Source organism: Dermochelys coriacea, chromosome 13 (assembly GCF_009764565.3).
Source record: "Dermochelys coriacea isolate rDerCor1 chromosome 13, rDerCor1.pri.v4, whole genome shotgun sequence".
Lineage (NCBI taxonomy): Eukaryota > Metazoa > Chordata > Testudines > Dermochelyidae > Dermochelys > Dermochelys coriacea.
The window spans coordinates 2,590,170-2,615,029 of NC_050080.1; the positions used below are offsets into that span (position 1 = coordinate 2,590,170).

The 24,860-nt window shown below is 53.4% G+C and overlaps 2 protein-coding genes across 7 annotated transcripts in view; one reads left to right on the forward strand and one right to left on the reverse strand.

The window, feature by feature from the left end:
- Window positions 1-11,963, forward strand: part of BCL2L1 (BCL2 like 1) — a 34,146-nt gene extending 22,183 nt beyond the window's left edge. For all 5 annotated transcript variants that reach the window (XM_043496014.1, XM_038369137.2, XM_038369136.2 and 2 more), the window contains one exon: window positions 9,076-11,963. In XM_043496014.1, the coding sequence (XP_043351949.1) occupies window positions 9,076-9,213 (138 nt within the window). In that variant the 3' untranslated portion in view covers window positions 9,214-11,963. The remainder of the gene's footprint in view (window positions 1-9,075) is intronic.
- Window positions 11,964-13,000: 1,037 nt separating this feature from the next.
- LOC119841584 lies at window positions 13,001-24,576 on the reverse strand. Of its 2 annotated transcripts, none has more exons than XM_038369139.2 (5): window positions 24,243-24,576; window positions 22,076-22,172; window positions 17,412-17,573; window positions 14,600-14,731; window positions 13,001-13,455 (listed from the first exon to the last, which is right to left on the reverse strand). In XM_038369139.2, the coding sequence occupies exons 2-5, from the start codon at window positions 22,170-22,172 to the stop codon at window positions 13,319-13,321; spliced, it is 528 nt and encodes a 175-aa protein (XP_038225067.1). In that variant the 5' UTR covers window positions 24,243-24,576; the 3' UTR covers window positions 13,001-13,318. The 2 variants fall into 2 exon arrangements, with proteins under 2 accessions (XP_038225067.1, XP_043351950.1); XM_043496015.1 differs by lacking the exon at window positions 24,243-24,576 and adding an exon at window positions 23,396-23,455.
- Window positions 24,577-24,860: the final 284 nt, after the last annotated feature.

A 24,860-nucleotide genomic window follows, 5' to 3' on the forward strand; every position in this document is an offset into this window, starting at 1 on the left:
CTCAGCATGGAGGTTGGGGAGTGGCAAGGTCACGCATATCCACACAGAATGGCTGTTTGCGGTGGGAGGAGCTTATGCATTCCTGTCCAGCATCTTGCTAGGGAATCATTAACTAGCCATTCCTAGGGAGCAAAGTGTTTCCTCTCACCCTGTAGCCCAAAGTGCTCTGGACACATGGGTGAGAGTATGTCATAGCAAATGACCCCAATAGAAAGAAACTGGATGTCCGTGGTAGGGAGGGGAGCTGAACAGTCACTTGCATGGAGCAAGGCCAAAATTTTGATTGTCTGCTCCTGGGATACATCTCCCTTTTCAAAACCTTTCTTATATGATGGTATTTGTGTACCCCCAAGCCAGCTCGGAGTACACAGAAGCGTGCAGTGTTCTGTCCCACTCTTGCTGCCTTTCAGTATCTATCAATAGAAAGAGACTTTGTTCACAGTGCACTTTATACATTAAAATATCCATTCCTGGGATCTGGAGCCTGCTCCCTGTCATCCATCTCAAGCTCTCTTCATGAGACAGATGCTTGGAGACTGCATACTTTCTCTTTCCCTTCTCTATGTGGAAAGGGATATTGTTAAGGCTGACATGCCCAACCTTTTAAACTCCAATCCTGGAGGGGAAAATCTATCCACTTTCCAGCACTATTGCTGTCATCCCCATGTGTTAGCTGGGCACAACTGCCAACACATTCAGGGCTCGGTTTCTCTATTATCACAAACACAGCATGCTGACCTTCCTGCTCCCACCTGTAAATAGGTAGGACATTGGAAATATACAAGAATCCTGATCTCTTTCTCTCTGGGCAGGATTCTTATATCAGTGGCCTGTTTGCTCCTCACAGCAATGGTGCAGGGGATACAATACAACAGGACTGCAGTGCTCAAAGAAGCTGGCATCCGATGAAGTGAGCTGTAGCTCACGAAAGCTTATGCTCATATAAATGTGTTAGTCTCTAAGGTGCCACAAGTACTCCTTTTCTTTTTTTAAAGAAGCTAATAGTTTCACTTTAGGTCTGTCGGCCTTCTGTGTTCCTCTAAGTGGATGGGAATTATAGTCACACACATCTGGTTCATCCTTCCCAATAGAATGGTGAAAAATAAGGCTGGCATGGTGAGACACATGGTATAAGTTAGCAGGAGTCCGTGCTGCCTAGAGAATGCTTTGTGCCTAAGGTCCACTAATATTTCATTTCATTAGAGCAGTGTTTTGCAATCAGGAGGTCATGGCCCCCATGGGGACAAGAAAGGCGAACAGGAGACTCCAGTCGCAAGGTGTTGAAAACTTTATAACAATCTCGGGTTTAAAAGAGAAAATCTTGTTCCTCCCTGCACACCCTGAGCCCTCAAGGTCAACTATTCTCTGTGAACCTCTCAGCATACACCAGAGGGGCTTGTTTTCATCACTGTTACATTCACTATAAAAGTCGGAGTAAAAATGTGTGAGGGGGGTTGTGAAAAGTTTGACTTGGGAAAAGAGGTCACCAATCTGATCCAGCAGAGAGACAGCAGTAGTGGGTATCTGAAGCCGCAACCACAGAGATCCTCTGACACCTGGATCTGGGCCCTGTCTAGCTGGCTGGAGCGTGAACTACCTTATTAGGTGCTCTGAAGCACAATATAAACAGGAATGAATTTGTCCTCATTAACGCCCCTGAGAGGTAACATGATCCCCGTTTTACGGGGGAAATTGAGGCAGAGAGGGTAAGCGATTTGCTCCAGGCCACAGCAAGAATTGATGTCGCTTGGGATTTTACATGACCCGCCCACCCCCCCCCCCATCTGTTCCAAACAGGCCATTGAAAACCTTGCTTTTGAAATTGCACATTTATCAATCTCTGCAGCAGCCTCGTGTGGCAGCCCACAAAAGGGTGGGTCTGTGACAAATGAGAGAGGCTTCAGGCCAAATTCAGTCCTGGGGCAAGTAGGTGCAAAGCCGCAGGGCCTCTGAAAATTCCCATATCCCTGCTTACTCCAGGCTGGAATTTGGCCATCTTTTAAAACCTTAGCATGTGTACACAGCAAGGTGTGGAAGGCTGGACACTCTGCAAGGAGCTGTGATGGAGCCACACGATTTGAGGATGTTTCACGTCTTCTAAGTAATGGGGGGAAGTGAGCTGCATTTTCTATGACTTGTGGGGAGGAGCCAATTTAAAAGCAATTGGCTGAGCTGCTTGTCAGTCACAGCTGTAGCTTAGGAACTGAAACCCACGTAGCTGACCATGGCAACACTCACAGCTTGTCTCTTGCTGTCTTGTCTGGATGGTAATGGGGACGTTACCAGGTGTTCCATGCAGTTCCTGGGCACAGCTGCGGGAGTCGGGAGATCCCTCTAGAGGCTCAGGCAGCGGGAGGGGATTTAGCAGTGAGCTGCCGCCTGTCTGATTTCTGTGCATCGCACAATAAGGCATGACACAGACACAGGGTCACTCCAAGCTTATCTGTGCTGTTCCAGACTGGCTGACTTACTGCAGCCTTATTTATTCAGGAGAAAATCCTGCTGGGAAAATGGCAATCTGAATATAATACATGCCCCGCTCCTGTCGGGGGGGAAAAAAAGGGCCCTCAGCCCAGGTCAGGTTCATCCAGAACACAGAGCTAGCTTCTCATGCAGTGGTCTGGGAGCAAATCCGTGTCTGGGGCCCATCAGTTGCTTGTGGGGTGGGGAGATGCTCGGCTGGCAAGCTCTCATTACCGTTGTTTGTTGTTGTTTCGATTCCCATTTGCTGACCCTCTGTGGTCTTGAGTTCTGTGCAGTGCAGTTTGTGCGTAGCAGGGGAGCAGGCTTGTTTACTTACCCAGTGAGCTAGAAGAAGAACAAAGCTAGCCTCAGATTTGCCCTGCTCTCTGGAATGTTGTGTTGGGAAATGTTTGCCAGGCCGTTTCCTGCTTTAATCTGATGGACAGGTATGCTTGATAAACCTCAGGGCTGCTGGGGGTAAAGTTCTTCTGTAGTCTGGCTGCATACTGAACTTGGACCCCTTGTTCCATGAGAGCCAGGATTGCTGCGGCTCTTGGATTAGAGCGCCTGCCCTGGCAGGTCCCAGGGTCTCTGATGGACAGCTGTGCAGTTTACTTGCAGCAGTATACCTTCCGCAGCAGGAATTTCTCATCTCCCCATCCCTCCCCAGGGTCAGACTTGGGCTTAATACTGAGGTATTTAAACAAAAGCCTTGTGAATGCCCATTGCTCCTGTTGACTCCAATGGGAATTCTGCACTTGGCATGGGGTATCCAAATTTGGCCCACATTGTGTTGCCGTATTGGGAAGAACCTCTTGCAGCTGCATTGCAGTCCTATACCTGTGGGTGGGGTTCGTGCTCTGCTTGTGGAGCTCTTTGGGGTAGGGCTTATTTTGGAGATTTGGAGTGTCTCGGTAGGTGGGAAGGAGTTGGTGTCCTGGGCGGGTCAGCAGAGCTGCTGATGTTTCCATGTGCTCTGGACCCAGATGATCAGCAAACTCCCCAGCCCTGGAAAGGCATCGTCTCAAGGTCCTGTCCAGCCCTCTGGCTCTCTGACCCTTCCAGGGAACCAGCTCAGGGGAGGGTGTGGCCTACCTCAGTCATTTTCGGATTGCAGACCAGGCTTTGCTGGTGCAAGGCTCTGCTGGGTGGTTGGGCGTGCAGTCAGGGCCTGCTCTCTAGCCAGACTGAACATCTCACTGAGGAGATGCCGTGGATGTCTTCAAGCTGCCTTCCTGCAGCGACTACTGGAAATATCACTTCAGGCCAGGGTCCCTGCTCTGTGCATTGCTCTCAACTCCATGCAGCCCCAGGGCTAGCCTGTGTCTTCGGGGGGGCTCTAAGATGGGTGAGGATGTCTATGCAGCTCAGGGAATGAGCCTCCCAGCCTCGCTGGGCAGACTTGTGCTAGTGCAAGATCCCCTAGCCCTCAATAACCACTGTGCACAGTGCTTTGAAGTTGTGGCTTGGGTTGTGATCAGGCTGGGTAGCCTAGCAAGGGGAGGGCTTCAGACCCTGCAAAGGGAAGGGCGGGAGACTATGGGAAGAGGGTGGCTCCTGTCATTAGTGGTGCAAGACTGATGCAGTTGGTTGGGTGTGGTTACGGTGAGAGTGCTCCTCCCTTAGGGGGTGAGGGTCTCCCCAAATCCAAACCAGTGTGGCCTTTTGCCCTTTCCCCTGACTACCTTCCCAGCTTCTCCCCACACTGTCCCTCTGTCCTGTCCCTTCTCTGTGTTGTGGGAGGGGAAGTTGGGCTCCAGTGGCCTCCTGTGCTGGCACGCTTTAAATCTACGTGTATTTCAACATTCAGATGCGGGGCGGGAACCTGCCATCTGTTGGCAGGAGGTGCAGGGCTGGGAGGAACTGGGCAGAGCCCTGAGTGGCTGCATTTCTGGTAGATGCCTCAGATTGCCCTGTGCCCTGAAACTCCAAGGATCTTGTTGTCCCAGAACACCCAGCTTCCCAGAAATACTCCTGGAGCTTGATAATGCTGAATGCAGGGCACTGTTGTGATGGAGCTTGCTGCCAGAAGGGCGGGTGTGTCCCACTGGGCGCCAGCTGTGGTTGGGAGGAGAGGAGTGGGCACAGAGCAGACAATAACAGACATGTGGAGCTTGTTCTTAGAGTAACCGTAGGAAATTGGGCTCCAGTCATGGAATGGTTTGCCCAGTCCAGCCTCCCCAGCAAACAAAGCTCAGCTGTCTTTTGCTGCCCACCCCCCACCTTACTGAGTTCAGTGCGCTCTGTGCACGTGGTGCACCTCCTGTTCTGCAGTCGTGGTGTTCTCCCCTCCCTGACACACGCTTCTCTCATGACTGGTCCTGTGCTTCCCCCTTTGTCCTCTTTACACACAGTTCAGGGTGGGGAGCACAGGGCTTGTGTGTCCGTTCAGTGCCCCTGCCTGAAAAAGGCTGACATAAGTAGTGCCTGCTGGGGGAACACAGATGCCAATCTCCTGCCTCTTCTCCTCTCCCACATGCTCAGCTGCTGAGAAACTCCTGATTCCTGTTGGGTACTGACAGTGCCAGTGCAGTACCGGGCCCTGGTGAAAGGCAGCCTCTGGCAGGTCCCCAAGATATTGTTGGTGGGAGGGTGTAATAAGTAGTTCACTGATCTCGGTAGGCACAGTGCGCCTGGTGGAAGAGGTAAATGCCTGCAAGCCTGGCAGCTGGGCGGAGTAGCTGCAATTGGTGCTTGTTCTGTGGAGGAAGCTGAAGTGCCTCGTGCCCCACTAGTGGGGCGCAATCTGTGGAGGAGTCACTGAGGCCTGGGGGAGCTGACCCATCCTGCCCCTCGGAAGGGCCAGGGCTCTCTGCCATTAGGCAGCCTCCATGTGCCCACGCTGCAGTTTGGGGACCTGACCCGATGGCTGTTTAGGGCTCTGCCCTTGATCTCTCACTGGGAGTTCTGCCCCACCCTTCCCGGGGAGGGGAGCTCAAACCAGAAATGAGCCAAAAGTAAGATGGCAGCTCAGCTGCTGAGCACTGTATTGGTTATACGTACACTGAAGAGAAAAAAAGAAAAGGAGTACTTGTGGCACCTTAGAGACCAACAAATTTATTTGAGCATAAGCTGTAGCTCACGAAAGCTTATGCTCAAATAAATTTCTTGGTCTTGAAGGTGCCACAAGTACTCCTTTTCTTTTTTGCGAATACAGACTAACACGGCTGCTACTCTGAACACTGAAGAGAGAGAGCATTCACAGTGCAGTTACACAGTGCTTCACTTTCAGAACCTGTTCTGGCCTCTTTCACCTGGAACATTAAACCATTACACATGTTTTATATGGTAAAGATTAAACACGTTTAACAATCCAGCCAGCCTTTGGCAGAAACAGCAAGTGTGAATGTAAAATGCACAAGTCCCTCCTGGCGGCAGCCAGAGAGCTGCTGGTGCCAAGATGGGAAAGCAAAGGCTCTGCAGACAATGGGCAAAGTCTGCACCCATAGAATCATAGGACTGGAAGGGACCTCAAGAGGTCATCTAGTCCAGTCCCCTGCACTCATGGCAGGACTAAGTATTATCTAGACCATCCCTCACAGGTGTTTGTCCAACCTGCTCTTAAAATCCCCAATGATGGAGATTCCACAACCTCCCTAGGTCATTTGTTCCAGTGCTTAACTATCCTTATAGTTAGGAAGTTTTTCCTAACGTCTAATGCAAACCTAAATCTCTCTTGCTGTAATTCAAGCCCATTATTTCTTGTCCTGTCTTCAGTGATTAAGGAGAACAGTTCATCACCCTTCTCCTTGTAACAACCTTTTATGTACTTGAAAACTGTTATGTCCCCTCTCAGTCTTCTCTTCTCCAGACTAAACAAACCCAGTTTTTTTCAATCTTCCCTCATAGGTCATGTTTTCTAGACCTTGAATCATTTTTGTTGCTCTTCTCTGGATTCTCTCCAATTTGTCCACATCCTTTCTGAAATGTGGCACCCAGAACTGGACACAGTACTCCACTTGAGGCCTAATCAGCGCGGAGTAGAGCAGAAGAATTTCTTCTTGTGTCTTGCTTACAATACTCCTGCTAATACATCCCAGAATGATGTTTGCTTTTCTTGCAAGAGCGTTACATTGTTGACTCATATTTAGCTTGTGATGCACTATGAACCCCAGATCCCTTTCTACAGTACTCCTTCCTAGGCAGTCATTTCCCATTTTGTATGTGAACTGGTTGTTCCTTCCTAAGTGGAGTACTTTGCATTTGTCCTTATTGAATTTCATCCTCTTTACTTCAGACCATTTCTCCAGTTTGTCCAGATCATTTTGAATTTTAATCCTATCCTCCAAAGCACTTGCAACCCCTCCCAGCTTGGTATCATCTGCAAACTCTGTCTATGCCATTATCTAAATCATGGATGAAGATATTGAACAGAACTGGAACCAGAACCGATCCCTATGGGACCCCATTCATTATGCCCTTCCAGCATGACTGTGAACCACTAATAACTACTCTCTGGGAATGGTTTTCCAACCAGTTATGCACCCACCTTACAGTAGCTCCATCTAGGTTGTATTTCCCTAGTTTGTTTATGCGAAGGTCATGTGAGACCATATCAAAAGCCTTACTAAAGTCAAGATATACCACATCTACTGCTTCCTCCCTATCCACAAGGCTTGTTACCCTGTCAAAGAAACCTATCAGGTTGGTTTGACACAATTTGTTCTTGATAAATCCATGCTGACTGTTATTTATCACCTTATTATCTTCTAGGTGTTTGCAAATTGATAGCTTTAATTATTTGTTCCCTTATCGTTCCAGGTTCAGAAGTTAAGCTGATTGGTCTGTAATTCCCCAGGTTGTCCTTATTTCCCTTTTTATAGATGGGCACCATATTTGCCCTTTGCCACTCTTCTGGAATGTCTCCTGTCTTCCATGACCTGAATTCCATGAATTCAAAGATAATTGCTAATGGCTCAGATATCTCCTCAGTCAGGTCCTTGAGTATTCTAGGATGCATTTCATCAGGCCCTGGTGATTTGAAGACATCTAACTTGTCTAAGTAACTTTTAACTTGTTCTTTTCCTATTTTAGCCTCTGATCCTACCTCATTTTCACTGGCGTTCACTATCTTAGATGTCCAATCACCACCAACCTTCTTGGTGAAAACCAAAACAAAGAAGTCATTAAGCACCTCTGCCATTTCCACATTTTCTATTATTGTCTTTCCCCCCTCACTGAGTAAGAGGTCTACTCTGTCCTTGGTCTTCCTCTTGCTTCTAATGTATTTGTAGCGGGCGCTTTCTTCCTTGTTACATTGTTGGTGCAGGATCTCTGTTTGCTAGCGTGTCTCTGAAATCGTTTTCTTTTTAAACGTGGGTAGGCCCAATTTGTCTAGGCATTAGGGTGATTCTCAAACGAAACTTCCACATCAGACTCCTTTCAGTAGCTTTCGTTGCTTTGTTGCTCTTCTCTTTTTCAGCATTTGAGTTATTTTTGGTGTCTTGGGAAGTGGATGCACTCATGCCCTTCCTCTCTGTTTTGCAAGACCCTTCTGCAACAGGAACACACTCATTGTTCTCTTTCCCCAGTGCTGCAAATTGGATCCAATTGTCTTGTCCTTGGTGAGTGTTCTCAGAATCTGTACATTGTCCTCCTGGATTTTCCAGCCGAATCTGACAGAGTTCTTGAGACTCTTAATAGGTATTTTAATCCATGCATGTCCCTCATTTTCTGCATTTTTCTGCAGTCTTGTAGGGCAGTGACCAGGGTAGGTGTGGGGGAACTTCAGAAAAAAGGAGCTGAATAAAAGGAATTTCCTGGGTGTTTTGGCTGCTGCTCAGCTAGCTTCTTCCAGAGCAGGGCAGGAGGCTGTTCTCCTGACTGCTGCCTAGCAAGGCTCAAAGGCATCTGTGTCAGTACCTGCTCTCCTCAATGCAGAGAGGTGTGGGGGTGAAGGAGCAGTCACTGGCATGTGGTGAGGCAGCGAATAGGGTGACCAGATGTCCTGATTTTATAGGGACTGTCCCGATATTTGGGGCTTTTTTTTATATGGGCTCCTATTACCCCCCCACCCCTTGTCCCGATTTTTCACACTTGCTATCTAGTCACCCTAGCAGCGAACAAGAAACACAGCATTTCCCAGCCTCTCCTCCTCCCCCCCGGGGGGAATCTCCCAGTCCATTTCATGCCCTGCGCAGCATAGGAGGCTGCTTGCAGTGGTGCCCTGGTGCGTGCGCCTGGAGGCCCAGTCACTGTGAATGAGGTGTGTGGTGTCATTTGGGCATGACCTTGTGGGTTTCATTCAGGGATCCAGTATAAGCTCTCCTGGCACAAACAGTCTTTGTTGGTATAAGCTGCGTCTGTACCAGGAGGGTTTGCTGGCACATCAAGGCCAGCAGAGCTTTTCTAGTGCAGAGCCCTCACACTGTTGCCGACTCATGCAGGGCCCACCTCAGGCAGTCAACTGACTCGAGAACAGGGCTTGTGACTCCGACCCAGATGAATGCCCTGGGGAGCAGCAGTTCAGGAATCTCCTCATCTCCAATCTCTCCTGCTCACAAGACGGAGCCTGCATTTGGTCATTGTCTGGCATTTAAATGTGAGCTCTGCCTCCCCTCTACTTCCCCACGCTTCTGCAGATCCCTAACCTATCTCTCTCTCTCTCCACAGGAGCGCTTTGTGGATCTCTATGGGAATGACGCTGCTGCCAAGAGCAGGAAAGGCCAGGAGCAGTTCAACAGGTGGCTTCTGACTGGGGCGACTCTGGCAGGAGTGCTCCTACTGGGCTCTCTGCTGAGCCGCAAGTAACTGGACACTGACTCCTCCCCTGGGCCCGTGGCAAATGGCAAAAACCCCTCACACTATTCTCCAGAGCAACGTGATCATTCCAAGGGGCAGCGCCCCTGCCCGCAGCCCGGCTTGAAGGGCAGGGACTCCTGCCCCACAGTTCTCTTCTGGCCCATGTGCTGCCATCTCCCTTTTATTCCAATCTTCACTTACTGTTGGTTTTCAAAGCCCTGAGACCAAGGCAGTTGTTCTGCAGGCTGCTCCCCATAGGCTGCTGGGGACCCCAGCCTGCGCCCCAGGTCACCAAACAGCAGGGATGGGTGGGTGGAAACATGCTCCCCCTGGTGGCTAGGGGAGACACGAGTGTGTGTGGGGGGGTGGGTATATGTGTGTGTGTGCGCGCGCGTGTGGAGGTGTTTAGCATAAGGCTTTAGGGGCAAGCACCGCCTTTTCCACACAGCCCCACCATCATTGCAGGCTTTGTGCATATCAAGGAAGAGCCCCCAGTGCTTGGAGGGGTGTTCCCGGAATGCCCTGCATGTCCAGCTGTGGGCATGGCAGAGAGGCGGAGCTGTTAACCATCAGTGCAGCTTCCCCGCCTGGGCGGTCTGTTCGTGAGGTCAGCTGGTGCTGCGATTGCCTGGCTGTTGTGTGCGGTGCCTGGAGCTGGTAGGAAAGGGTTAGGTGCAGCCAGGGCCCTAGGTCTGCCCTTAGCAGACCTCAGACTATTTCTTCTAGTAAAGAGGTAGAGTTTACAGTAGGTGTCTTCCCAGCCCTGAAGGTCCTAATCCTTCCCCTGTGCTGCAGGAGACTCCTCCCAGAGCCGTGCACTGCTGCATGCGCCTGAATCTGCTCTCCCATTGCGTCTGGCCCAGCGCCGAAGGCCCCGTCTCTACGCTGGCTGTGCCCCGCTCAGGGCACTCTGCTGGGACAGCGTCAGGCCCAGCTCGGTGTTCCCAGGCATGGGTGCAGTGGGATCCTCATGCTGTTCTATCCCTATGAATGTAGATTTCTGCAGTGAGTTACACTGTGCTGACTTCTTCCCTTTTGCCCTAGGCTATCACTTTTCCCTACATGCTCCGAGCACCCCACCCCACACCCCACTGTTCCAAGCAGGTACCCCGCGTTCCTCAGCGTGGCTGCTCCAAGCATGGGCCTGGGGCTGCAAAGTGCAGGAAATAGCCACTCGGTTTCCCGCTTCTGGGGACCGGGCATGCCTGAGTTTGCTCTTCTTGCTTGGAGTGGAGGACTCACGGACAGAGAAAAACACTGTGTCAGCAGCAGTGCCATGGAAGGTGTTTACGTTTGGCTTCTAATTGCTCCCTGCCTCTACTAGCATCACTCTCTGGAGAGCCTGTGGTGGCTGCTACCCAAGTCGCTTGCAGCAAGGGCAGAAGTAAACACTGCTCTGCTCAGGGCCTGGCAGGAGTTAAGTGGGGTTGCCCCAGCAGTGATGGAACAGCTTGCCCCACCCCCTTCCTGGGCACACTCTTTGGGGTAGCCGCAGAATCTGTCTGTCTTTCCTCATTGCTGTGCGGGTGGGCAAGTTGGGAGGAATAAAGCGAGACTGCGATGGGGGCAAGTGCTGCCCCGTAGGGAACCAGCAGGAGCAGGGAGCTGTAGCATTCTCCTCCCTGGGCCAGGGGGAAGTAGGAACCTTATCTCTGAGGAGATGGAGGAGCCTGGCCACTGGAATAGAGCTGAAGCTCAGAGCACGGCCAGGGGTAGCCCAGCCGGCAAGGGAGAGAAGGGGCTGGAGATGGAGGAAGGTCTCGCCCACCTTCCTCATGGTTCCACTTAGCTGAGTTCCTAGTCTGGCCACGCTCTAGCAGTGAGCAGGGCAGCTCCCGCCCAGAGTATTCAGAGCCAGCTGATGGCCCCTTGCTAGCTCCAGGGTGGCAGGTACTCCCCTGGAGTGCTCCCCACTCGCTTCAGCAGCAGCACGCTCGGTCAGATACCTGCCTGGCTCTAGTCTCGGCCGTGTTTTTTGGGATTGTCTGAGTAACAGCAGCATTTGGTCTAATACTGGTCCTGCCGCCATTCCATCTCCAGTGTGCATTCGCCTCCTCCCAGGGCATGGCATCTCCTGCTCCTAGCACAGGGACATGCCCTGCCCTCCCTCCACGTGGGGGATATGGGTCTGCGGTGGGACTGTACTCTGTGCTGCTTGTAGCCCCGCACCTCCTGTTCTCTCCTGCAAGCTGCTGAAGAGGAGCTGGGCCCTGCTAGAGCCTGTCTGGCATTTCATCTCCCTGAAGCATTAACGTGAAGCTGGCTTTTGAAACACCCCCTGCCTCCTGGGAGTCCAGCGTCCGCGCCCGACAGCCTAGCAGGTGTCTGCTCCTTGTACATATTTTCTGTGCTCTGCTGTAAATACCCAAGAGTAGGTTTTATTCATTTGTGAATATTCTAATACTATTTTTGTTAACTGTATGTCTGTATTTATGTGTGTTGACAGTGCTTACCCATCACCCTGCAGGGCATCTGCTGTGTGCTCTGCACGGGGCAGGCCCCAGGGCTGAAGAATTGTCCTTCCCCCTCCCCCCCGAGAACCGGGGCAAGAGAGCAAGTCCCCATAGACACTAAGAATCCACCTTGCACTCTCAGCTCCTGACTCAGCCTCTCACGGTGGTGCTGGCCGGGCAGTGTGGGGTTAGGCCCACCCAGTCCTTTGTGTGCGGAAGTCACTCCCACACAGTTTGGGGCGGGCATTTGAAATGCTTTGATTTGCAGGTGGAGGCTCAACCCTATTAATAAACTCTGTTGTTGGAGCTGTGTAGTTCTGTGATTCTTGCTGAGAGGGCCCTGTCCCTGCTGAGAGGCGCACCTGCAAAACGCGGCTACTGCTGCTCCCTCCTCTCTCCCCTGTCTTCAATTCATGCACCGGTGCGATGCTACCGTAGACAGGGTGCTGGTTGCTCTTAGTCACTCCAGTCCTGCTGATGGCAGGTGGTGACAGTGTTGTGTGGAAACACCTATGTCCTCTCTGCTCTGCCAGCACGGAAACCCCTTTCCACATTCCAGGAGGAGCCAGCATACAGGGGCATGCACCAGCAGTGTGTCCAAATGGAGAATGCCTATCCAAGCCCCTCCAGGCTAGGCCGATGTAGTGTTTAGCGGTGCCTGGGTGGCCCTACCTCCCTCTGTGAATTAGGAGGTTTGCCAGAGCCCAGCACTGGAAGCTAAAGATGCCTGTGTTCCAATAGCCGCTCTGGCCCTTCGTTGCCTCAGATGAGTCACTTATCCCCATTGGGCGCAGAGGCAGAAGCCCCATAGGTTTCGCCCTGCTCCAGAGCCACAAGGATTGCTGGCAGGGCGCTCTGAAGATGTGTCCTGTGACGCGCTAAATGAATGAACTGCACTTGCAGAGATTCACCTGGAGCGGCCTGCAAGGGTAAGGCCTGAGCCCGACGCTGCTGCACAGGCTGGGTGCATGGAGAAGGAACGGAGCTGCTGGGGCTCCCAGAATGCCATTAAAATGCTCTTATGAGCCCTGGGGTTCCTGCAGTGCCCATGGCTGGGGTCCCACCCTGGCTGGCTCCTCTGTGTAGATGAGCACAGGCCTAGATCTCTGCCTCCCAGAAGATAAGAACTGGAGATTGGGGAAGGGAGAAGAGCCTTTTAACCCAAGTAACTCGAGAGGACAGTAGGCCTGCTGTGGGCCAGGTGATGCTTTAAGTAACAGTGCAAGTTTGAATGGTTCCTCGCTGTACCCTGGGGGACAGGACTGGATGGCTCTGAGGGGGCTGAGAACAGTGGGTCTCTCCTCCCCTTTGGCAGGTACAAGACAGAAGCTGCACACTGTGGATTTACTGTAGTGTTTTATTCCGTGTGAGCAGGGAATGGACAATGCCAAATGCTCCTTCACCAGAGACAGGCCAGGCCACGGGATGGATCCCCCAGTGGGACCGGGAGGAGCGGTGTAGAGACTGGAGCCCGCTCACTGCCCAGGACCAGGAGAGGGAGAGCTTCAGACAAGGCGCAAGGGGGTCAGGTGGGGCTGGCAGCCCAGCAAGGGATGAGGGTAGGGGAGACAGGCAAGAGTGGCTTTGCTCCAGCGGCTCTCCCCCAGAGCACTGGCCCCTTCTTGGGCTGGGGCGGGCCGTGAGGGTGGAGAGGGTCCCCTCTACTTCTTCCACTCGTTCTTGTCGTAATCCCACTTGGCGGAGAAGCCCTGAATGGGGTTCATGCGCATGTCCAGCATCCTCTTGACCTGCTGAGCCTTCCACTCCTCCGTCAGGGTGTGCGGCTTCGGGGGGAACACTGGGGACAGGGGAGGGGAGAGCCTAGAGCACCGGTTTGCTCAGGACCCAGCCTGCCTGGTTCTCCACCCGACGTACCAGGGCCTTGGCCAGGTTATTCCCCATCTCCCCTCCCACCGGGGCGTGAGGATCAGCCTGGCCGAAGCCCTAGGCTGCGCTCGGCCAGGCTCCAGACGCAGGCGGCTCCCATCGATTTCACGGGCGGCTTTGTGCTCCTCCCCCCACCCCCCTTTCCCTCCCAGTTCAGGGCCAGGCTCGGCCGGGGCCCGTGGCTGGCTCCATGGCATTATGTGGGCACCAGGCCAGCCCAGCACCCGTCCCCTGCTCGCCCCTCTCCCTCCTCCGGCCCCTCCTCAGCAAGAAGCACAAGCTGGCCTGGCTCAGGCTTGTTTACTCCCCGGTGGTCCAAGGGCAGCGGGCGGCCGGAGGCCTCCCCTAGGAGTGTCTGGCTCAGGCCCCCTCTGCTGGCTGAATGGCGGCTTACGCGGCAGGCTGCTTCCCCGGGGAAGGGTTTGAGGGAGAATATTTGCGGCTGTTTGTTTGTCCCTGATGCCGTTTTAAAGAAGGTTCTTAGAAAACCTCCAGGCTCTTGCAGCCTGTGTGCACGGGGGGGGGGAGTGCAGCAGAGGCCAGAGGGGGTTTTCAGGGGATCTGAGGACCAATGCCCCAGCTGGGTCTAGGTGTCAGTTCTCTAGAGGGCCTGGGCTGAGCAGGGTTAAGAGCAGACCCGCTCCAGGGCGTGCCCAGATGGATAGACGTCTCCTACAGCCGAGCTCTGCTTCGCCATCTCCAGCCCCTTTATGCCCAGTGCCAGAAGCCAGGGCCTCAGTCCCCAGCCAGTTCCATGCCCTGCTAGTACTTGCCCCATCCCAGTCCTGAGCCCGTGGCCAGTTGCAGGTCCAGGCCTGGTTGGCAGCAGAGCCAGGTTTCGAATGACCTGTCTAACAAATCCCAGCTCAGGCTGGGGCAGGAAGTTCTGGGCAGCAGAACATGGGGACACCCCTAGAACAGAATTATTGGGGGGGTGGAATTTGAAGGGGAAGCCTCTTCATAGGCAGTAGATTAAGTCACTACAGCCTCCCAGCCATGTCCTTTTTGCCTTCCCACAGGTTGTCCTACAAGCATATGGTCCATCCCCCCCTTACCATAGACTCGCTGCCACCACACGATTAATCCAGTGAAGCCAAAGAATACAAACATGCCTCCTAGTACCGTCTTCCATTCGTTGGATGGCCTGTTCATCTCTGCGAAGGTCTGGTTGAACTTCAGGTGATAGACTAGAGAGACAGGCATGAGGCTAAGGTGGCACACACAAACCCAGCCCACTCTGACAGCCGTTCCGCTAACCCACCCCGGGGGCTGCTTTAGAGACCATGTTAGCACACACATTGCAGCCAGAGGTTGCCTCCAGATCCCGTCTGTAAAGGGAGCTACAGACAGTTCTGGCAAAGGCTTTGTGGTGGCTGCTAACCTCTGAGCCCCCTCTGCCCCCTTCATTCCATCTGCTGCTCCCACAGGCTATTCCTGCGGCCAAGCCCCCGTCCCTTGCATGTCCCATCCTGCCTTTGTCTATGGCTTGTCAAGCCTGCTCTGGCAGAACTTGGACAGCAGTTAACAGGCAGGTTAGAGACATGGTTTAAGCTTTTAGACCATGAATCCAGATGGGAAGAGTGCTGAAATCACAGGGGCTGGGATACTGTCCCAGGATAACGGCGCCTGCTGCTTGGCAAATGCAGAGATGTCTGCTTTCCAAGGCCATCCGTCTGTGTTGGCCCAACAATGGGGCAGCTCCTGCTTCCAACAGGGTAAGAATGAAGCCCCGCGTGCAGCAGTCTGTTTTTGGAGAGCTCTCCTGTCAGCATTGGGGCAGCTCCAATGGTGGAGCCAGGGCTTGGGGGTCTCTTCATCTCACACTGTTCTGAGCAGGGTTAAGCACCAGCAGGGTCCATCTACGCTAGTGCTGAGGGCAGCAAAAGTGAAACTGGCTAGGTGCTTGAAAACAGGACAAGTTTTTGTATGGGAGACGCACCGTGGCGTCTATATGATGGTGTTAGAGAGAGACAAACCCGTCTGCACCTGGACCGGGGAAACGGTGGTAGAACCATGCTGGCAAGAGGGAGATGGAGTGGACTGTAGTGGTTGGGGCATGGTCTGGGAGCAGAAGAGCTGGGCTCTGCCATCTACAGGCTATCTGACATCAGGTGAGGAATTTCACCCCTCACTGCGGCTGCTTTGCAGTGGTGATGATGCTTCCCAGGGCCCATTCATTAGCATTTCTAAGGCACTGACACGCTTGAGAACACCAAGGCCAGGGTTAAGTTCTCCATGGTGTAGGGAACCAGCCTAGGGGAGGGAAGACCCTGGAAGTTGCTTTGTCCGGCTGTAAACAGGTTTCTCTGTATGTTTAAGAGCCACGCTGATTAGGCAGCGTCTGGTCAGGACAGAGTCCAGTTCATGGTTACCACTGTTACCCAGCTGACGTATCAGCCCTTTGTGGTTATGTGCATCCATCTATGTGATGGATTCTCTTTCCACACTTGCAGCCCTTCAGCCACCCCTGGTTCCTATCTAACCGAGGAAGCCTGTGTATTTCATGCAATTTTGGGGTGAGGCTGGGGTTTATTGTTTCCATGCTCTTGGTTGTAAGTTTTGTCCTGGTGTAAAAGGCCAATTAAACAGTGGTTGCCAGCAGGTTGTCATGTGCACAGAGCTTCCTCGGGCTAGCTCAGATGCAGGCTGGTGCAATATTTGCTCATTCCCCAGTGACTAGATGCATTGACCGGGAATAGATTTAACTGTTCGGCTGCTGCCCGCTCAGGACAAAGCGCTATCGATCAACTGCCGGCTGGCTTTGTCTGGCTCCTCTTGTGATCGAGAATTCTGGGGTGACACAGCATCCTCCCTGGCAGACACTCCAGCTGGGGGAGCAGCGTATTTAAGGCATTACACCAGCTGGTTTACCTGGTATGTCAACTAATGGCTGAGCGGAGAATGCAAGTTACAAGGAGGTTGGTAGCGGAAGGATAGGGAGCCGCTCCCTGGCTCTGACTTTTCAGAGGCTTTTGGGCCTCAGCAACTTAAACACCTGGGTTAAAATTTCCACTAGCACGGGGTTTGATCACCGCCTGGAGGCCTGGCATATGTGGGAGCTCTGATAACTTGAGCCTGACCCTGCCAGATGCTGGGCACCCTTTGCTCCAGCTGAAGTCAGCAGGGTTGGGGAGGCTGCAGCTGGCAGGATGGGGCTGAGAGCTAGGGAAATCTGGGGGGAATCCAACTCTGCATGTGCCAGTGCTGATCTCAGCCAACACCAGAAGCCCAGGGCTCCAGGTACAGACCATGAGGGAGCCCAGGGATGTTTCTCAGCAATCGCACACTCAAAGACAATGGAGGGTGCAAGTTCCCTTCCTTTAAATGAAGCAGACCTACAGTAATGCCGGGCTGGGGAGCTCTCTAATGCCGTGGCCAGGAGAGGTGTGGTTATGGTGTCTGTGTGTGCAATGGTTTAGCTGATTGGAATACTCCTGAATAGCCCAGCACCTCCGTCCCTCAGCCAGAATGGGGCATGGGGCATTCACCCTGCACATGCTCTGTCAGCAGCCCCCCAGGCCCCAGTTCCCAGCACATTCACAAAGCCCCTCAGCCAGGCTAGGGCCTGTAGGACTAGACCAGGCTGTCCTGCCCCAACTGATTCAGGACACTTACTGGCTTCCGAGGCCCTGGCCCGCCTAGTTCCCTGGGTCCTGCAGCACTTCCCGTCCCTCCACCGCTGTGTCCCAGATGCAGGTCTGCTCAGTCCCCAGGCAGCCCCCCAGCCCACAAGCAGGAGCTGGACGCTGCGCAGAGAGGATGGAGGGAGGTAACTGACCAGACACCCCCCCCCACACACTGGTGCCATGGCCTCTCCCCTCTCCTGTTCCCACCCCAGCAACAGGGCTTCCTCCCCCTCCTACTTACGAGCCACTTTCTCCTCATTGCTCAGCTGCTTCCATGATCCCTTCTCCTTCTCCTTCAGGGCCTTCTGCTCTGCGCCCAGCTCCTTGTGATAAGGGACGTCGGGGAGCGGGGAGCTGCGCTTGTCGTAGTACCGGGGCACCGACATGTCCTCTTGAGTCACCACTGGAGAGCGAGATGGCAGAGACTGGCCTCAGCAAAGCCCCAGCACATCCCCACCACTGCCCCCAGTGCCCTAACCCCTCTTCTTTGCCAGCCCCCCCATTCCTCAGTGCCGTTGGAAGGCCAGCCGGGCAGAAGCGCCCATCTTTACAGGGTTTGACCAGTGTCACCTCAGCCCCAGCCCAGGGCTCTACAGGGAACTTGACCAGTCTTATTGCCATGCTCCAGCTGAGCAAGATACACACAACAACTAGTTAACATGCAGAACCTAAGGGGTTAACAGAGTAAAACAAAAAGAACAGGAGGACTTGTGGCACCTTAGAGACTAACGCATTTATTAGAGCATAAGCTTTCGTGAGCTACAGCTCACTTCATCGGATGCATTCAGTGGAAAATACAGTGGGGAGATTTATATACACAGAGAACATGAAACTGTGTGTCACCGGACACTGTAACGAGAAAAGAACGGGAGGACTTGTGGCACCTTAGAGACTAACACATTTATTTGAGCATAAGCTTTCATGAGCTACAAGCTTATGCTCAAATAAATGTGTTAGTTTCTAAGGTGCCACAAGTCCTCCTGTTCTTTTTGCGGATACAGACTGACATGGCTGCTCCTCTGAAACCTGTAAGGAGAGTGATCAGGTAAGGTGAGCTATTACCAGCAGGAGAGAAAAAAAACCTTTTGTAGCGATAATCAAGATGGGCCATTTATATTTCCCCCCCCACTGTTCCTCACACGTTCTTGTCAACTGCTGGAAATGGCCCACCTTGATTATCGCTACAAAAGGTTCCCACCCCCCACCCCGCTCTCCTGCTGGTAATAGCTCACCTTACCTGATCACTCTGGTTACAGTGTGTACGGTAACACCCATTGTTTCATGTTCTCTGTGTATTTCAAATCTCCCCACTGTATTTTCCACCGAATGCATCCAATGAAGTGGGCTGTAGCTCACGAAAGCTGATGCTCTAATAAATTTGTTAGTCTCTAAGGTGCCACAAGTACTCCTTTTCTTTTTGCGAATACAGACTAACACGGCTGCTACTCTGAAACCTGTCAAATAAATGTGTTAGTCTCTAAGGTGCCACAAGTCCTCCTGTTCCTTTTGCGGATACAGACTGACACGGCGGCTGCTCTGAAAGGGGTAAAACAAGCAGCAGTTGGTGGAAAACGGGCACTGGTGCCACCTTGTGGATAAACTGGGAATAGCACTTGACGGCTGCTGCAGGTGGCCAGCATGGGACTGAGAATTGGGCTTGCGGCTAATTTCCACTTGTTGATGGAGGGAGAGCAGGGTGAGAGGCGTGGCTACAAGGCGTTTAACATTTGTTGTCTTTTCTTTTCCTTTTTTTTTAACCCTGGTGATTTCAGGAGTACCCAAGGGTTGGGGGGAGACCGTAACAAAACGCAGCATTGGCCGAAGAGTTAAATGCCCTTTTTGTTTCGGTTTTCACCATACAAGTCAGCAGTGATCGGACAACTAACCTAGCAAACATCAGGGTAAGTGGGGTGGGATCTGAAACTAAAATACAAAAAGAACAAGTTAAGAATTACTTAGACAAGTTAGATGTCTTCAAGTCAGCAGGACCTGATGAAATACATCCTAGCATACTCAAGGAATTGGCTGAAGAGATCTCTGAGCCATTAGCAGTTATCTCTGAGAACTTGTGAAGGATGGGAGAGAACCCAGAGGACTGGAAAAAGGCATAAAAAGAGGAACAAGGACAACCCAGGGAATTATAGACCAGTCAGTTTAACTTCAGTGTCAGAAAGATAATCAATCAATCTGTAAGCACCTAGAAGGAAATAAGGTGACAGTCAATATGTTTTTGTCACAAACAAATCCATGTCAAATCAACCTAATATCCTTCTTTGACAGGTAACAGTCCTTGTGAATAGGAGGAAAGCAGCAAATGTGATATAGTTTGACTTTAGTGAGGCTTTTGATACTCTCTCACGTGACCATCTCATAAACTAGCTAGAGAAATACAGCCTAGATGGACCTGCTGTAAGGCGGGTGCAAAACTGCTTGAAAAATTGTACTTGGAGAATAGTTTATCAATGGTTTGCATTCAGGCTGGAAGGGCAGATCGAGTGGGGTCCCGCAGGGATCTGTCCTGGGTCTGGTTCTGTTCAATATCTTCATCAATTACTTGGATAATGGCATCAAGAGTGCACTTATAAAGTTTGTAGATGATACCCAACTGGGAGGGGTTGCAAGCCATTTGTAGAGCAGGATTAGAATTCAAAATGATCTGCACAAACTGTAGAAATGGTCTGAAATAAATAGGATGAAATTCAATAAGGACAAATACAAAGTACTATGCTTAAGGAATAAGCAATTTGCACAAATACAAAATTAGAAATGACTGCCTAGGAAGGAGTACTGCAGAAAGGAATCTGGGGTCATAGGGAGCAAAGCTAAATATGAGTTACCAATGTGATACAGTTGCAAAACCCATTCTGGGATGTGTTAGCAGATGTGTTGTAAGCAAGACATGAGAAGTAATTCCTCCACTCTACTCAGCACTGATAAGGCCTCAACTGGAGTATTGTGTCCAATTCTGGGCACCACACTTTGGGAAAGATGTGGACAAATTGAAGACAGTCCAGTGGAGAGCAACAAAAACAATTAAAGGAAAACATGGCAGATGAAGGAAGATTGAAAAAATTGGGTTTGTTTAGTTCAGAGAAAGAAGACCGAAGGAGCACATGACAACAGCAAGTTTCAAGTACATAAAAGGTTGTTACAAGGAGGAGGGTAATAAATTGTTCTCCTTAACCACTGAGGAAAGGACAAGAAGCAATGGGCTTGAATTGCAGCAAGAGAGATTTAGGTTAGACATCATGAAAAACTTCCGAAGTGTCAGCGTAGTTAAGCACTCAAACAAATTGCCAATGGTGGTTGTGGAACCTCCATCATTGGAGGTTTTTAAGAGCAGGTTAGACAAAAACCTGTCAGAGATGGTCTAGATAATATTAGCCCTGCCTCAGCACAGAGGACCGGGGTAGATGACCTGTGATTTTTCCTGAGTTTGCGGGTAGTGTTAAAGGATGTGTCGGGCGAGTGCTCACACCTTAATTGAATCTTTAACAAAGACTTCCTTTCTCCCAAGTGTGAGTTATGCACTGAAGTTAAATGTGTGCTTATCGTTTGATGCAGTCTGACTAAAAAGCCCAATCCTGCAGAGTTGCTCAACTTTCATTCTTTGGGTGGCCTCATTTCTCCACTCAGTCTTCTTGGCCACATAGGACCCTAATTTCTAATGTAAAAAGATGCAGAAAGGAGAAGAAGAAGGGTAAAGCCCACTGCCTTTCCAGGCCCACTTTATACATCCTATCTCTGCCAGTTACCAGTCAGGGGCCTTCCCCAGCACTACACACCCAAGCTTGTTCTATTCGCTAGGTCCTACGGGGCTAAACGGAACCAGGATGCTGTGATAGCCAGAAAGTTAGCAAGTAGCTCCATCCCTACGGGAGAAAGAATCACAAGTAGCTGCAATATGAACACTTTTGAGCAAGCAAATGTCTGCCATAGGAGAATTCACCAAAGAGCTCCAGCCACTAGGCTGAAATTCTGGCCCCATTGATGGCAGAGGCAAAACCCCCAAAGACTTCAATAGGGCCAGGAGTTCTTCCAGGTCTGGTGGGCTGAGCCCTGGGGCACATCGGCCTCAGACTGGAGCAGGACTTAAGAGAGAATTGAGTCATTTTATGAGCAAAATGTTCAGTTATTCAGGCTACAGTTCACCCACATAGGGCTTGTGCAGTGCTCTGAGGCCTAGAGAATACTGATGCTGGGTAAGTGCCAGGTTAGAGGCACCAAGTCCCATGCTCCAGGGTGGAAGCAGCTTGCATGCAGCGATCAGGAAGGAATCCACTCCCTGTTCTCCGAAGTGTAGAGTTGGCCCCTCAAGGATTATTGGGAATAACTGGGTCTACATCGAACAACACACCTGCATGTGGCCTGGGTCAGCTGACTCCGGGGTGCACAGCTTGGGCTGCAGGGCTGTACACTTGCAGAGTAGTTGTTCAGGCTCCGGCTTTGCAGGCACCGTTGGGTCAGAGAGCCCAGCCCCTGCCTGAGCTCCGCAGTTTCACAGTCCTGCAGACCGAGCCCTGCCAGCTTGAGTCTGCTGACCTGAGCCAGCCGCAGGGGATTAACTGCAGGGTCAGGACTGAGGCCAGGAGTTTTTGCCTCCAAAGGGCTAGCAGCCCCAGCTGAAGGCAAGCTGCAGAGCGGGTCAGCCTGCATTGCAGAGATCCGCTGTTCCCTAGGGCGTGTGCAAGGCTGCTTACGCAGCCCTCCGGAGGGAGCTCAGCTGGAGCCGCAGCTCCGGCACCTGTCTCCCTCCTCTGCCTGACGTGGAAAACAGAGCCCATGGGGCTGCCCCTGCCACTGTCCCCAAGAGAAAGGCTGGAGGTGACAGTCAGAGTCTCCACTGGCTCCCCTGGGCCCCCAGAGTGGGCTTGCAGGGGCGTTCGGCGAGGGAATGGCTCTTACCATGTCCGCTATGGCCATGTGCTGCTCTGATGCTGGAAGTGCCCAGGACTCCTCTCCTGACCAGGGTGCCCACGCGCAGGGCTGGCAGCGAGAGCATCTGTGGGATCGAAGCATTGGGACCTCTGTCACGAGGGTGGGCTGTGCTGTGCCATACAAGGGGGGAGACTAGAGCGCCACCCAGCTGCACCCCAAGGACCCGCACCGGCTGCCCCTCACCCAGGAGAACCCTGCAGTCTTGCTCAAATCCATAAACTCCTCACCCAGCATCCTGCCGCCACAGCCTTTAGCAGCGCGTGGGCTGTCCCCAGCAGGCCATACATAGCGAAGGCCAGTCTTTGCTCCCCGGTGCCGTCCAATTGGCAGCCAGTCGGGAGCCTGGCTGCTCAGTGTCCCCGGCTCCACGTGGACTGACCCCGCGCTCTTGTCCCTCTGCTCCCCCATGGCAGCATCAGGCTCATGGTGAAAGGCTGTGGGCCGCAGAGCCCAGCTGGCTCAAATCGCTTGGTGCCCCTGGTGGCAGGGGAGAGAGGGACCGTCCCTGGGGCTGACCAGCCCTCCCCAGCACAGGTAGCTCCAGAGGCCTGGTCCCCAGAGGGGCAGAGGATCCCGTCTCAGGTAACTCTGCTCTGGAAAGAGGCAGGATTGTATCCTGAACCCGCTTCCAGGAGGCAAGGGAATGAGCAGCAGCCCTGGGAGCTGGCATAGGCACCTGGGTTCTGTTCCTGGCTCTGCCACTGACTCCTCACGCCCCCCCGGTGCCTCAGTTTCCCCATCTGCAAGACCTGAGTGGGGGTGTTGGGAGCACTGGCATTTGGGACGGGCCTGTAGAGGCTTGGAGGAAGGCTGCCAGAACGTCCCTGGTCCTGGTCCCAGCAGAGCCAGCACAGCTTGTCCCAGGCCCAGCCCGCGAGTGCCTTTCCAGGCTGGGTGGAAGCGCTGGGTGTGCAACACATTTGTTGCCTTCATTGCAAGCCGCTCCAGCCCGTGCCTGACAAGACTCATTCTCCTGTTATTTGCCAGGCCGCTCTGCCTCCAGCTTTCTCCCCTGCTAGCGCCAGCCTCTGCTCCAGCTCCCGGAGCCCAGCAGCTGTCCTCACACCCCCAGAGGGCGGGCAGGAGCGCAGGCCTGCCTGCTGTGGGGGCAGCAGCCTTTAGGGGTGCCACCTGGCCAGGTTTTCCCAGGCTTGTCCCTGTGTCAAGGTAGCTGTGCTGGGTAGTGTGCCAGCCAGCTCAGTGCATGCTGCCAGCTGGCCGGTTGTCTGGGCACCTGATGATCCCGGATGTCCTGGGTTCTTTGTACCTCAGCGGTGGCAGCCCTACCTGTAATGGCAGCCCACCCTGTGATGCCAGCCTGGCACTGGCCATGCCTTTGGCCCCCACACTGCAGAACTTGGGCACTCTCTACTCTGTGCCCAGCCCCAGGGAGAGCTCTGTGCCCTTCAGCTCGGGCTGTCATAGCTGCCTCAGCCTCCACAGTCTAAATAAGGCAACTGGGACTTGGCAGGGCCCCGTCCTGTCTGACCTCTACCAGCAGGACGCGGCTAAATCACATGGGCAAAGGTACAGGGACGGGCCTGCAGGTATGGTACAAAGGCCCCCAGCCCTTGGCCAGCGTTGGGGGCAGTGGGAACTGGGGCTGCTCCCACCTGGGATGCGGCCGGGGGGAGGCGGGGGGGGGTCACCCAAGTGCACTAGACACTGATGTCAGAGCTGAAGGGATTCCCCCCCCCCAAAATGCCAGGCATGTAGGGGGAGCCTGGGACACCCCTTCAGTCCTGTGGAGTTACAGATACTGCCCCGCCTCTGCCTTAGGGCCCGTCTCCCTCCGCCAGAATCAGCCCCATGCGCACATGGGGGGGCCAGGCACGTTTGCAGGCGATTTCCACCCAAGACAGTGTGGGTGAAAGCTGCCAGTCACCCTCTGCAGAGGGTGGGGGCCAGTCCACTCTCCAAAGTGCAGCTAGAACAGAAGCAGCAGCTCAGCGTCCCTGCCCCAAGAACCAGCCAGCCCCTCCGCTCGCGGCCCAGCCCCGGGCCCGAAAGGCTGGGGATCCTGCAGCCCCTGGCCTCACACGAGAGGACAGTGCCGGGTCGCTCGGCCTCCGGCTGCCTCAGTCAGCCCCGCTGGTCCGCTGGCACCAGAGCGGGTAGGGCCGTGTGTACTTACAGCAGGACGAGGCAGGGCGGGCTGCAGCCAGCTGGGAAATGGAGGCAACAGGCGTCCCCGAAGTGCAGCTTGTGCAGGGTTCTGGGCATGGGGCCAGCGCACACACGCTGGCCAGGCCAGCAGAGACTCTTATTCTAGAACAACTCAGCTGCACGGACATGGGATTGTGGGAGAACATACCACCCTGCAGGGCTCCCCACCTCCTGCCAGCGCGCAGCTCCCGAGGGGGCACCCAGAAATCCAGCTGCTCAAGCCCCCAAGCTCCCCCTCCCACCCAGAGCCCGCAGGGCCGAGTACTTTAGAGGCAGGACTGCGTGGGCTGGAATGGATCCCTCCAGCAAGCTGGCAGGGGGCCAGTTCCCAGACAGACGCCCCCCCTGAGCCAGAGACGCTGTAAGAGTCCCTGATGCAGCCAGGCGCAGGCCGGGGAGGAAGGGGGGGGCTGGAGCCACTGGTCTGCAGCCCGCTGGCTCCTGAGCCTGATGCAGGCAGGGACGGTGCCGGGGCCGTTGCAGGCTGGTGACCTGTGACCCCATGTGCAGCTTGGGCCCCAGCCCTGAGCACAGCTGCAGGCCAATGTTCCCTTTGTGTTCCCGTCTTCCCACGGCTCTGCCATTG

Bases quoted from the DNA above. Each gene is read 5' to 3' on its own strand.
- LOC119841584 (XM_043496015.1), bottom strand. From the start codon at position 23,440: ATGGCCAGTGCCAGGCTGGCATCACAGGGTGGGCTGCCATTACAG. The intron at 22,173-23,395 runs GTAGGGCTGCCA...TCGATCCCACAG, and splicing joins AGGGTGGGCTGCCATTACAG to ATGCTCTCGCTGCCAGCCCT. The intron at 14,732-17,411 runs GTAAGTAGGAGG...CTGTCTCTCTAG, and splicing joins CAATGAGGAGAAAGTGGCTC to TCTATCACCTGAAGTTCAAC.